The sequence below is a fragment of the Carlito syrichta genome, unplaced genomic scaffold (assembly GCF_000164805.1).
Source record: "Carlito syrichta isolate Samal-C Ts95f unplaced genomic scaffold, Tarsius_syrichta-2.0.1 Scaffold308846, whole genome shotgun sequence".
In the NCBI taxonomy this organism is placed as follows: Eukaryota; Metazoa; Chordata; class Mammalia; order Primates; family Tarsiidae; genus Carlito; species Carlito syrichta.
This window is the reverse complement of record NW_007252942.1, coordinates 650,516-664,949: the sequence shown is the minus strand read 5'-3', so window position 1 is coordinate 664,949 and position 14,434 is coordinate 650,516. Positions and strand designations below refer to the sequence as shown.

The window sequence follows — 14,434 nt, the reverse complement described above, 5'->3', positions numbered from 1 at the left end:
CAGGGCTTCAGTGAGCCACTATTGCACCCCTGAACTCCATGCAGACCCTCCTTTTTAGCAGAGTAGGCAGCATTGAATATACAAAACTTGGGATTTGAGGCCAAGCAGGCCTGTGTTGGAAACCCTGTACCATCACTTACTAGCCATGAGCCTCAGTTTTCTCATCTATAAAATGGGGCTAACCGGGCTCGGTGGCTTAGCCTGTAATCCCGCGCCTTTGGGAACCTGAGGTGAGTGGATTGCCTGAGTCTGCAGGTTCGAGACCTGCCTGGGCAGCGAGACCTCATCTCTACAATAAACAAAAAAATCAGCTGGGCGTGGTAGCGCATGCCTGTAATTCCGGCTAATTGGAAGGCTGAGGCGGAAGGATTGCCGGAGCCCAGCAGGTCGAGGCTGCGGTGGCCGGGAGCAGCCACTGCGCTCCAGTCTGGGCGACGGAGTGAGACTCCAACTCAAAAAAAAAAAAAAAAATGGGGCTAACACCACTGAATGTTGCAACAGGCATGTGAAAAGCAAGTGTGTACAGGCATGTTTTAGGTCTTAGAAACGTTTGTTCCTTCCCTCCTGCCCTTGAATCCAGAGTATTCCTTTGAGAAGAAGTTTAACAGACCTGGGGGTTGGATGAAGTGGCAGAGAACTGCACGTTTGAAAAAGATCTCAAACCATCTTTTGAGGTTTATGTGGCCAAAGGACTTATCTCACCCCTAACCAGATGCTTGTCTTGGTCCCTTGCAGGTCCTCGAGAGGTTGCAGCAAAGAGGATTTGAAATCGTGGGCTCCTGCGGGGGCGGTGTGGACTCGTCCCAATTCAGCGAATACGTCCTACGGCGGGAACTGAGGCGGACACCCCGTGTACCCTCCGTCATCCGGATAAAGCAAGAGCCTCTGGACTAAACAGACACGTTTCTTATACAAAAAGAAAAACACACACAAGGAGTAACGCAAACAAACAAAGGGACATTCATGTGCAGTTGGGACAGCAAACCGAGTCCTGGACCTAAAATCGAATCAAAGACACATTTATATCTAATAGAGACCACATCTGTACTCCTATGGGAACAATTGGAATAGTGATATCCTCAAGGTGTAAAAAATATATAAATATATATATATATGTCAAAAGGTAGGAAATGCAAAAAAGAAAAAAGAAAAAAAAAAGGCGATAGTGACAGTTGGTGCTGTGATGGCCGTGAGGTGTCCTGGGCCCCCCAAGGCCTCTGACCAATAAACAAGCCATGTGCGGTGGGGACACAGTCTCCCTACAGGTTCCATTGCCAACAGCCATCCATGTTTCTTCTTCCTTTGTCTTTCTTTTTCCTTTTTTTTTTTTTTTTTTTTTTAAAAAAAGCAACAAACGAACACCTTGAATCAAGTTTCTTTGCGTACAGAGGTTTGGTGTATCTCTTTAGGCAGGGACCAGGCAGGACTTCAGAAAAACTCTCCTGAGCACATTGCATTTGAAAGACGTTAGACATGAAATTTTAAATGTAGTTTGTACAGAAGTCACACTTTTTTGTCCGCCTCACTGACGTGAACTTGACTTTGTTTTTAAACTGATCAGTTTTGCAAAGGGGCCAGAATTATTCCTTGTTAGAATTGCTGCAAGTCCGCTGCTTTCCTACAATTTTTCAAATTTTATAATGTATTAAATACAATAAACTCTGTTTAAAAAATAAGGTCTGTGTGACGCACACGTATTGGTGTGATGCTGGATTAAAATGGAATTTTTCTTTTTTAAATGTGTCATGTTGAGCATCAAAAAGAGGCCTTAGAGGCCAGGAGCAGGGGTTCATGCCTGTACTCCCAGCACTGTGGGAGGCTGAAGCGGGAGGACTGCTTGAGCCCAGGAGTTCAAGACCAGCCTGGGCAAGACCTCATCTCTACCAAAAAAAAAAAAAATCAAAAAATTGGCCGGGCATGGCAGTGTACGCCTGCAGTCCCAGTTACTCAAGAGGCTGAAGTGGGAGGATGGCCTGAGCCCAGGTGGTTGAGGCTGCGGTGAGCCATGATCATCATGATCATGTCACTGCACTCCAGTCTGAGTGACCCCAATTCCAAAAAAAAAAAAAAAAGAGAGACCTTAGAGCCAGGACAGGTTGGGAAGTCCAAACCAAGTGAAGGAAAAAAATGTTGACTCCTGATCCAGACGGTTGTCTTACAACTCAGCAAACGTTATTTCCTGTGCTTTGTTAATCTATGTCGGTTAGCAGGATAAAGCTTCCCTTTATATGAACTCTTCAGTCACACGGATTTCAGTTATTCTTAGCTGCAGAGCAGACCACTCCAAAACTGAGTGGCTTAAGACATCAATCATTGTATTCTCCCGTGGTTCTGTGATTCTCATATGTTAACTGGCCTTTCCTGGATTGCGTCTACTCCACGTGATGTCATCTGGGGGTGAAGTTAAGCTGGGCTGTCCAAGATGGCAGCCAGTGAGTACAGGCTGTTGGCCTCTTTCCGTGTGATAGCTGGGACCCCAGAAGGAGGCAGAGGAAGCGGCTATCCTCTGAAAGGCTGGGCCTGGGACTGCTCAGTGTACTTCTGTTGGTTGAGCAGACACAGAGCCAACCTGGACTCAAGGAGGGGGAAATAAAGTCCACCTCTCATTGAAGAAAGAAACAAAGCAGCGTCTGTGACCACCTTGAATCGACCACAACACCTGTCCACAAAATCTTAAATGTAGGGTATTAAGGCTTTGGAAGGAGGGAAAATCTGGGGCCAGAACAATCACTTTCTTATTAGCCAGAGAGGTAAGAAACCTGGCCGGGCACAGTGGTTCATGCCTATAATCCCAGCACTTTGGGAGGCTGAGGCAGGAGAATTACTTGAGCCCAGGAGTTCAAGACCAGCCTGGGCAACATAGTGTGATCCCATCTCTATCAAAAATTTTAAAAAATAATAATAATAGCCAGGCATGGTGACACATGCTTGTAGTACCAGCTACTCAGAAGGCTGAGGAGAGAGGATCCCTTGAACCCAAGAGGTCAAGGCTATAGTGAGCCGTGATCATGCCACTGCACTCCAACCTGGAGACAGAGTGAGACCCTAACTCAAAAAAAAAAAAGAGAAAGAAATCTGAGATACCAACATCACTTAGAATTCCATCCCCAGCTTTTCCACGGTGTTAGTCACCCTGGTTTCTCTCTCGGCTCTGTGCTCATCTTTTTCCTTCCTTCCTCTTCCTCATTCTAGACACTCACAAATAACATTGCCTGCTGGTAAGATTGACAGGTAAACTAGTCTGTGTTTCGGCTGGAGAGACGTTCCTGTGGTGACGGGCTGTTTCCATCCTGAACTCACTTTCTTTTTTTAAATTAAAAAGTCTCTGCCTGAGGACACTAGTAATGAAAATATTTCTGGCTTCTGAAACTAAAAGTAAGCTGTTAACGGCTCCTCACACTGCCTCCAACACAGAGGCAGCCCAAACACTGAATTACTTTAATGACTGCCAACCAGGCTTCCACATTGTCCTGTAATTTCCCCTTATTTGAGACTAATACGCCACTGACTCAGACTGGGACAGACAGGGCTGCTCCCGCCAGCCGCTAGGTCATTCACATCCCTACTGAAAGAAGAAAATCTGCTCTATGGTTGACAAGCAGTCCATTCTCATTAGGCGAGATGTCCTCAAATCAATGTTGCAAGGGCCTCAGGTTGGGGCTCTGCTGGTTATCATCATCAGTTCACTTTGATCCAACACCTCGCCATGTGCCGTTAGTGTTGTCTCAACCAAGTACTCCCCAGAATCGTGTGCATGAGTCATCAGCATCCACTCTGTTCTTTTATAAATTGTTGGTCTAGCTACGTGATTACAACCCAGTTGCACATTGTTTCTACAAAAACTCCGATCCAATTCGATGGCACAAACTTTTCACTTGTAATTTTCGCATTTTTAAGTCTTGGAACAAAGAGATTTCCAGATACCAAAGTACTTCAGGAGAAAGTAAGTCAAACAAAATTAAGCGATCACATCTTATTTTTTCACTACTTTTTATTATTTAATATGCAGTTTATATTCAAACTTTACCAGTTTGCTAATTTTTCCCAGAGAATGTGATCAAGGATCATGCATTACGATTATTAATAATATCCCCCCTCCCCCCTTTCTTTGGTCTTCCCATGACATCTACCTATTTGAAGAGTCTGGGGACGGGGAATGATGGCTCATGCCTGTAATCCCAGCAATTTGGGAGGCTGAGGTGGGAGAATTGATTGAGTCCAGGAGTTCAAGACAAGCCTGGGCAACGTAACTAGAGCTTGTTTCTACAAAAAACAATTTAAAAAACCCCAGCCACCTGTAGTTCCAGCTACTTGGGAGGCTGGCGAAGGAAGATCACCTGAGCCCAGGAGGTTGAGGCTGCAGTAAGCACTGCTGGTGCCTCTCCACTTCAGCCTGGGCATCAGCGTGAGACCCTGCCTCCAAAAAAGAAAGAGTCTATGTCGATTGTTGTGTAGATCAGGGGTCCTCAAACTTTTAAAATAGGGGGCCAAGCCGGGCTTGGTGGCTCAGCCTGTAATCTCGCGCCTTTGGGAGGCTGAGGTGAGTGGATTGCCCGAGCCCGTGGGTTCGAGACCCACCTGGGCAGCGAGACCTCATCTCTACAATAAATTAAAAAATCAGCCGGGCGTGGTAGTGCATGCCTGTAATTCCGGCTACTCAGAAGCCTGAGGAAGGATCGCCGGAGCCCAGCAGGTCGAGGCTGTGGTGGCCGGGAGCGGCCACTGCACTCCAGTCTGGGCGACAGAGTAAGACTCCAACTCAAAAAAATAAAAATAAATAAAATAAAATAAAATAGGGAGCCAGTTCCCTCAGACCATTGGGGGGTGGACTATAGTTTTAAAAAACTATGAACAAATTCCTATGCACACTGCACATACCTTATTTTGAAGTGAAAAAACAAAACGGGAACAAATACAATATTTAAAATGAAGAACAAGTAAAGTTAAATCAACAAACTTACCAGTATTTCAGTGGGAACTATGGGCCTGCTGTTGGCTAATGAGATGGTCAATGTCTGGTTCCATATTTGTCATTGCTAGTTGTAACAAGTTAAGGCAGCAAAAACACCCGGCAGGCCAGATAAATGTCCTCGGCAGGCCGCATGTGGCCCGCAGGCCGTAGTTTGAGGACCCCTGGTATAGATTGTTGCACAATTTGGATTTGTCTGGTTGATCCTTCCTTGGTAAATTTAAAGTTAGGTTAATTTTTCCTTCTTGGGGTAGGGACAGGAATACTACACAGGTGATGTCATGGCCTGCTCACAGTGCCACATCACAAGGGTCAGTTTGGCTCATATTGGTGATAGCAATTTTGCCTCCCAGTTGAAGTCACTTGGCCAAATGTATCCAGTTCAAGAGTAGCTTTGCCTCTTTGTAATTAATGAGAATCTGTGGGGTGGTGGGATGAGACTGTGTAAATATCCTGATCCTCAACACACTCTCAGCCAGTGGATTTAACATCCACTGGTGAGCTTTTCCTGAATCAATCATTATCTTGGTAGCTATAAAAGCTTACTTTTTAAAAAGCTACTGATGCCTGAACTATTACTATTTGAAATAACCTCTTTTTTTCTCTCTTTTTTAGGGTAAAATGCATTTCTTTAGTCCAGGGCAGACAAGCCATAATCTTTGATCTGTTCTTTTCTATAAAGTATTTTAGAAAAATAGAATGAAGCAAGACACTTCTAAACTGGTTCTGAATCTTAGGTGAGTTTCTACATAGTAATAATAATAGCTCTCTATTTAGTGTTTGCTGTGTGCCAGGTCCTGTAACTGAGCGCTCTACCTGTGTTAACTCATTCAATCCTTAGGACCACACAGGAGCTTGTATCATACTGTTTCTCAGTTAAAGTAGCTAGGACTCTGAGACATCAAGTAAATGATGCCATCAAGGCTAATGTTCAGTTAAGCTTTATAAGGAAGACTTAAAACAACTGCTTGAGAAAAAGTAGGTTTTTATCTTGCAGTAAGATGAGGAAGAAAATAGATTTTTTTTTTTTTTTTTTGATTTGGAGTCTCACTCTGTCACCCAGGCTAGAGTGCATGGCACACTCACAGCCACCCCAGCATCCACCAGCTGGGCCCCGGCAATCCTTCTGCTTCAGCCTTCCAAGTAGCTGAAACTACAGGCGATGCTACCACACCCAACTAATGGGTTTTTTATTTATTGTCAAGACGAGGTCTCACCAAATTGCCCGGGCTGGTCTCGAACCCGCGGGCTCAGGCAATCCACTCGCCTCGGCCTCCCAAAGTGCCGGGATTACAGGCTGGGCCACCGAGCCCGGCCGAAAGTAGATTATTAATAGCATTTTCCCCTTACATTGGATGTGTACTCCTGTATTTAAATATTTTGAGTCACTTTACAATACATTGGGCACTTGGTTTGGGGAAATCCTAGAATAACCATGACTTGGTTTCTGTCGTGGGTTGCCGGGAAGTTGGGGTAGCAAGGCTGTCTGCACATCTAGCAACGAACAAAGCCATGTACGTACCTAACTGCAGCCCAAGACACAACGGGATACGGGTCATGTCATAATTCCAAACCAAAGATTTTAGAAATGCCAAATGCCAATGGATCACATCTAGTTGGGGAAATCAGAAAAGCATCTTTGGGGGGTGGCACTTAAAAGAGGGGTAGACTTTGCAAGCAAAGGGGGTGGGGGCAGCAGCTCAAACTGGGGAAGCATAAGGCAGGGGTAGAGCATTGGGTGCAGTGGGTTTCACGGGGGACAAGGGAAACGTGGACTAGAGAAGGAAGGTGAAATCTGATTGTGGCGGGAGAGAGGGGAGTTGATCTTGACCGCCACCCTAGGGTTTGGACTTCATTCAGACGCTATTAGAGAATCACAGAGGGTGGGTTTTGCCAATATTCACCAGGGAGTCTGCAGGCTTGATTGGCTGGAAACAGCCTGTTGGTGGGAGAGACAATTAGGTGGTAACTCTCTCTGTCCATCCATTCATGAAATGCAAAGCGGGCTAAGGGCTGAGGATACAAAGATATACGAGAAAATAAGGCATCACCTGAGGTGTTGGAGTGACAAACTCAGATGTCTACCAAGGCTATGCAACTTGCATAAATTAGTTCGAGACAGGGGAACCAGAGCATGCATGCCCCATTCAGGAGAGCACCTCTACTCAACTCCAACGGGTTGCAACTACAGGAGAACAGGGTCCTTGAACCTAAACATCTCCTTTTTCTAAAACCTGGAAGTCTCAACTTTTGTGTGAAATCTCTAGATGTCTAAATGTTGGAACTAACTCAATTTTTTCAAATGTACAGATCAACCAGACTAGCAGTGTGTAACTCTGAGAGTTATGAAATAAAATGATTTTATACATTCTAGAAAAATTCCATTTGGGTGAAATTGTGTGTGATGACACAAAGACTAAGTTGTTGGACTGGGCACAGTGACTCATGCCTATAATCCTAACAGTTTGAGAGGCCAAGACAGGAGAGTTGCTTGAGCCCAGGAGTCCGAGTGAGACCAGCCTGGGCAACACAGCAAAACTTTGTCTCTTAAAAAAAGAAAAAGAAAAGCTAAGTTGTTTGAAGATATGCTTTTATCAAAAAATGAAAATTTGATGCAAACTTGTGGCTCGATTTGATACTATCATCTGATGATAAAGATTTAAACCCTGACAATAGTGATAAAAAGCTACCTTCATTTAATCCAAGGAAATTTAATCCCAGGACTCTCATCCTTTCCTAATTAGGTAGACAGCTGCCCAACCCTGTGGAATTGAATGCTTACTAGGTCCCAGGCACCGTGCCAAGGGCTTTACAGATGTTCTCTCCTTTAATCCTCATAGAAACCCCGTGAAGTTGGCATCATTCCAATTTTACAGATGAGAACATCAGTATGTCAAATTTTGCCAAAGTATACAAGATCTAAGAATACTTATTCTCATACATGCACACACATACACCGTGTTTGAACTCAATACTTTCTGGTTCCCTAACCCATGCAAAAAATGAGTTTGCTCTGTCATTGGCAATGGAGTGTGCATTATTATAAGACACTGGACACAAATTTGACTGCAGTAACTATTAGTAGGAATCTACTGGTAGGAACTGCTAATAGCATTTGTGACACACTAATAATAATACAAAGTACTAAAACCCTGAGAAGACATGTTGTTGTCTTCTCTTTCTCCTTCCTTCCTTCCTTCCTTCCTTCCTCCCTTTCCTTCTTTCGACAGGGTCTTACTTTCTTAGAGACAGGGTTTTACTCTGTCTCCCAGGCTGGAGTGCAATGGTGCAATCATAGCTTACTGCAGTCTCAAACTCCTAAGCTCAAGCAATCTTCCTACTTCAGCCTCCCAATTAGCAGCAACCACAGGCATGTGCCATCCTGCCCAGCTAAAGATGTGTTGTCTCCAACTTTGTTACTGTCAGGCAACTCTTCTGAATAAAAGTTCATCATGGGTTCTATCATTGTTCTCTAAACTTGCCTGTTCCTATGACACACAAAAGCCCTTGTTAAACTTATGCTTCCAGCCCACTACCACGCCTCTACCCCATCTCCCTGTAGATTTCTGAATCTCAGTCTCTAAGTGAAAAGCCTGGGACTCTGTAGTCCAACAATGTCCAACACAAGTGACTTTTTTTTTTTTTTTTGAGTTGAGATCTCACTCTGTCACCCAGGATCCTCCTGCCTCAGCCTCCCAAGTAACAGGGAGTCCAAACATGCACCACCATGCTTAGCTAATTTTTTAATTTTGATTTTGATTTTTGTAGAGACAAGGTCTTGTTATGTTGCCCAGGCTGGTCTCAGATTTCTGGATTCAAGCAATCTCCCTGCCTCAGCCTCCCAGAATACTGAGATTACAGGAATGAGCCACTGTTCCCAGCCTGCAGATGACTAATTTTGATCAGGCAAGCATAGAAAATACCAGGTAACATCATTGTGTTCCCCCAACTTAGACCAAGAATAGTCAAGAAGAATCTTGAGGGTGCTTTTGTGACGTGCCTTTTTATGACTTCACTGATGTTTATTAAACGATAATTGGCATCTCCTATTCTTTTGAAGTCCAGATTGAATACTTCCAAATGCCATTGGTGGGGGTAGAGGGGGATGGGTGTTGGGGGATTGCAGGGAAGTACTTAGCTGAAATTTCATCCCAGAGCCTACATCCTTTCCTAATTAGGTAGAGAACCGCCCAATCCTGTGGAAATAGCCCACGAGCTACAGAATTATTCCACCTCCTCTGAAAAAACTGTCAGAGGTTTAAGCTAACAGAAACTAGCACAGGAAATAATGATGATGGCCTTGACCACCTGTAACAATAGCTTGCTGCAGGTGTGCAGGAATGCACGTTTTCCCATAGATTGTAATTTGGGTGACTTTCTTTGAAACTCACGTCAGATGATTTCGAAAGAATTTGAAGGGCGTGTAAATCTATAGCCCTAACCATTGACCACAAGACTCCTTGGCACGGGCTTAGATGTTAGAGCCAGGGAGCTTCCCAAGACTCCAGGTTCACTTCTCCCTCTACCTCTGCTTTCCCCTCACTCCCAGCGTGAATCACACAGTGCGTCCTCACTCCTCCCGAACTGTTTATCAGATTGTGCTTGTCAAAAAAGGGAACAGATAGTGCAAGTATTGCATTATCCTGTTGATTAACAGGGCTACAAAAGCCTCAGAAATGTTTGCTGTGCATTTCATGCAAACTTTCCAACTTGACTGGGAGAGCCTGTCCAGGAAGTTGAAGATCAATCCTTGTCACAGAAGGATCACAGCAGTCAGAAAAGAAGCAAGACCAGTAAGGACAGTTGATTCAATTCACTTTGGGGAGGCCTTAAAGGATTAGCTAAAGGTCTGCAACTTGAGCAATTGGATGCTGCTGGGTTTTTTACTGCCAGCAGTCATGGGAAACTGGATTGGCCAGGGCAACTGGTAAGAGGCAGATTGGCTTGTGAGCCCTAAAATGTTCATCCATGATTGCTCTTGATTTAAAATGTTGTTTAATTATTTAAAAGGTCATTCTCCTGTGAGTCATATTCTCAAATGTTTGGTCTCTTAAATACAGTAAGTCCCCTACATGTGAACCTTCAAGTTGCGAACTTTCAAAGATGTGAACATGAGTACATGTGTCCAATCACATAAGTTAGTTCATGTGTCTGGTGTACATTGTCACATGCATGCATCCTCTATAAATGGTTGTGCTTTATAGTACAGTACTCGATAGAGTACAGTAGAAAAGTATCTTTATTTCAAGCCCAGGATGTCTGGAAGCAAGCATAAAAGCAGCGGTGGGCTGTTCGTTGGGTACGTAGGCTAACTTTGCTGTACTTACAAATTGGACTTGCAAAGGTGCTCTTGGGATGGAACTCACTCGAATGTAGGGGGCTTACTATATATAAATACCAGAACATTTGAAATTCTAAGTAGGCTGTACGTTCAGGAACATAATTCAGTTATAGTTCTTAGTTTAAACAGAGTAGATGTGTTTCTAAAACAGAATGTTGACCTGTCTACTCCTTTCCCTACTTGCATTATAACTTCAAAATTGGAGCTGTTTTCCCATAGTTCCTAGAGGAGAAGGAAAGAAAAGCTATACACACGCCCCAAATTCTTCCTTCCAATAGCTTCTGTCTTGTTATCCAGTCCCCCTCACCCATGCCCACTCCCTACTTTTCTTCCAAGCAAAGTCAGTCAAGAGATGGATGGAAATGATTTCTGCACAATCACCGAAAGCCTTTGCGTTCATGTTGAAAACATGCAAAGGAATCTCTTACCTAAACACTGACAGCTGCAGGTCTGCTTCGAGGTGGTCTTTCCCAGGGCCCATGGAAGAGCCACAGACCACGCAAGGCTGCCAGGTTGCTCATTTCTCAGATCCCATCCAGGTGTGCACATCTTTGCCTTGGGTGTCACTGCCCTTCTTGGTCTATTTTTCTCTCCCTGGGCAACCTCATCCGTCGGCGGCTTTTCTCTTACCCGTACCTTGGACTGACCTCTCCAAGAGCTTAGGGGGATAGCCAGCCCTGAGGATACAGGACAAATAAGACATGGCCCTGCCATTCAACTTTCAGTCAGGCAAGAGGATAAGACATGTAACCCAATCATTTCAATACATCGTATCATAGCAACAGCAGAGGTAGGGTTTGCCGAACATTTCCGTCAGGCTATCCAGAACTGAACTTATTTTAGTCCTAAGGCCTCTCCTTTCTCCCTTTAGATTTCCAATCTGAAGTCAGGACACTCCCTCCATTCACTCCAGGAAGCCATTTTCTGTGTCCCCACATTTATTTTGTCACCACGTTCTACAGAATGTATCTCACCATGGCTCCAATCCGTCTTTTCTTCTCTAGCTCGACTACCATTTCCCAATATCATTTGATCAGTTTCTCCCATATGGGTTATTTCCATTAGATTTTCTGCTGAGAATTGAGAATGCCGCCCCCTAAAATCCTCCACATTGCAGCCCAGTCACATCCCAGCAGAAAGCCTGACAGTGTTCCCTCATTGCTTCTGGAATCTTCTTGGCCGCTTGGTGTGGCACCCAAGGCATCCTAGATCTAACTCTACCTGTTCCTCAGCCTCATCTGTGGCCACCCCAGCCTCCTACATCATGTGTGTAGTGTCATATTATTTTAAGCCTCCCTGCTTTGTAATACACTTTCCTAGTATTTGCTTAATCACTTGCCACTCATTCTTCAAGATCTTCTTTGCCTTCTGCCACCTTCTCCTATGCTCCTAGCTGGGTAGCTCAAGTTCATAGGGCAGAAGTAATGAAGAGGGGAGAACTACACACAGAGAGAGAAGACTGAAAAGCTGAAGAATGTTCAGCTGAGTACTCATTGGTGCATGTGTCTGAGGAAACTACCCAAGACTGGGGGTGGGGGGAAGCTATGTAGAAAAATTAAAGGAAGCAATCCTCATAGCTCATCAGGACCAGAAATAGCTCCTATTCCACAGCCAGAGTGGAGAACCTCATAATTAGCAGGGCATTGGTTAGAGTATTCAGAATGCTGCCATGGTGGGGAAATGAGCTAAACATAGCTCTGATCCTACTTGGTAGAGCTTAAAAGCAAATCCCAAAAGGATAAAGTTATTTCCAACTAACTCCACCTCATTCTAAAACAAAATTCAAGAATATTTATAGGGATACACAGATATCCAGCACCCAACATGGTAAAATTCACAGTAACTGGCATCTTATAAAAAATTATCAGACATTCAAAGAAATAGGAAAATACAACCTATAGTAAAATAAAATAAATCAATCCAAACCAACCTCAAAATGATAGGATAGAATTCTTTGACAAACACACTGAAACAGTTAATAAACTTTGGTCCCTATGTTCAAGGAGCTAAAAACTAAATACATTAAATGGTGACATAAAAAGAATAAAAAATAACGGAATCAAATTTCTAGAAATAAAAATTATAACATCTGAAAAGTACACTTGAGAAGATTAACAGCAGATTATATATTAGAGGAGAATAGATTAGTGAACTTGAAGATATACCAGTAGAAATTGCCTAAAATGAAACTTAGATTTTCTTTTTTTTAAAGGCTGAAACAAAAAGTGAACAGAGCATACTGAGCTGAGGAGCAACCGTTAGTAAGCCTAATACACATTTAATTAGAGTCTCCCTCAGGGGTTATGGGAAGAAAAAAAATTTTGAAGAAATAATGGCTGAATATATTCCAGCTTTGATGACAATTGCAGTATAAACCCACAGATCCAATAAGCTCAATGAACTCTGCAAAAGAAACAGAGAAACACTTCAAGGTACATCATAATCAAATTGCTTAAAAATCAATAATAAAAATATTAAAAGATTTTAATTGGGGAGAAAGGAAGGATACATTATATATAAAGAAAGAAAGATAAGAATGATGGTGATGGAAGATTTCTTGTCAGAAACGATGCAAACCAGAGACATTAGAGCAATCACTTGAAAGTATCAAAACACAAAAAGTGTTAGCCTAGATTTCTATACCTAGCAAAAATATCTTTCAAAAGCAGTGACATAATAAAAACTTTTTCAGGCATACAAAATCTAACAAAATTCAGCACCAGCAGACTTCTTGAGAGAAATCTTAAAGGAAGTCCTTCAGGTAGAAGGAAAATGACATCCAATGGAAACATGCATCTACAAAAAGAACGGAGAGCACAGAAACGATAACTATACGGGTAAGCATAAAAGTTTTTATTCTTTAGTGCTTATTTTAAAAAAATAACTGCTTAAATCAAAAATAATAACAATGCACTGTGGGTTTATAGCATACTTAGAAGTAACATATATGACAATAGCACAAAGGTTTGGCAGAGAGACATCAAAAGATTCTTACATTATCTATTAAGTAATATAATGTCACTTGAAGGCAGACTGTGATAAGTTAAAGGGAATACTATAAACCTTCAAGCAACTACCACCATAATGCAACAAAGTTATAGCTGATAAGTCATAGGGATAAAGTGAAATCATTTTCAAAATCCTTATTTTATCCAAAAGAAAGCAGGAAAAGAAGAAGAATACAACAAGTATAGATGGGATAAGAGAATAGAATCAAACCAAACCATATCAACAATCACATTAAATGTAAATGGCCTAACATCTCAACTGAGACAAGAACATCAGACTGGCTAAAAATATAACACCCAACTATATACTGCCTACAAGAAATCCACTTTCAATTTTTAAAAAAGTAGATTAAATGTAAGAGTTTGGAAAAAGGTATCCTATATTATCACTAATCAAAAGAAAGCTGGAGTTGCTATATTAATATCAGGCAAAGTAGAATTCAGAGCAAAAAGTACTGTCAGGAATAAAATGATCACTTCATAATAAAATAGGGTCAAGAGGATATACTCCTAGCCTTTTTTTTTTTGGAACATAATAACAGGGCATTAGAATACAAGAAATAAAAATTGATAGAACTATAAGTAAACATAGGCAAGTCACAACTATTGACAGAGATGTCAACACTTTATCAAGAATTTATAGACAGACTGGACATAGTGGCTCATGCCTGCAATCTCGTATTTTGGGAGGCTGAGGTGAGAGGATTGCTTGAGTCAAGGAGTTCAAGACCAGCCTGGGCAACATAGCAAGATCTCATCTTTACAACCCCTCCAACAATTAGAAGAATTTGTAGAAAAAGTAGACAGCAAATTAGTGGAAATACAGATGACCTGAACAAGCATAAAACAAATCTCAGTGTTTTTTAAAGATAAGTTAAACAGAAGAAGTTCTCTAACTACAATTAAGTAAATTAGAAATCAGCCGGGTGTGGCACCTCATGCCTGTAATCCCAGCACTTTGAGAGGATAAAGTGAGAGGACTATCTGAGTCTAGGGGTTTGAGACTAGTCTGGGTAACTTGGAAAGACCTTGTCTCCACAATAAATTTTAAAAATCAGCGGGGTGTGGTGGCACACACCTGTGTTTCCAGCTACTTGGAAGGCTGAGGCAGAAGAA

At 42.5% G+C, this 14,434-nt stretch overlaps 1 protein-coding gene across 3 annotated transcripts in view; it reads left to right on the top strand.

The window, feature by feature from the left end:
* Window positions 1-1,736, top strand: part of KCTD1 (potassium channel tetramerization domain containing 1) — a 114,651-nt gene extending 112,915 nt beyond the window's left edge. For all 3 annotated transcript variants that reach the window (XM_021716586.1, XM_021716585.1, XM_008066114.1), the window contains exon 5: window positions 736-1,736. In XM_021716586.1, the coding sequence (XP_021572261.1) occupies window positions 736-894 (159 nt within the window). In that variant the 3' untranslated portion in view covers window positions 895-1,736. The remainder of the gene's footprint in view (window positions 1-735) is intronic.
* Window positions 1,737-14,434: the final 12,698 nt, after the last annotated feature.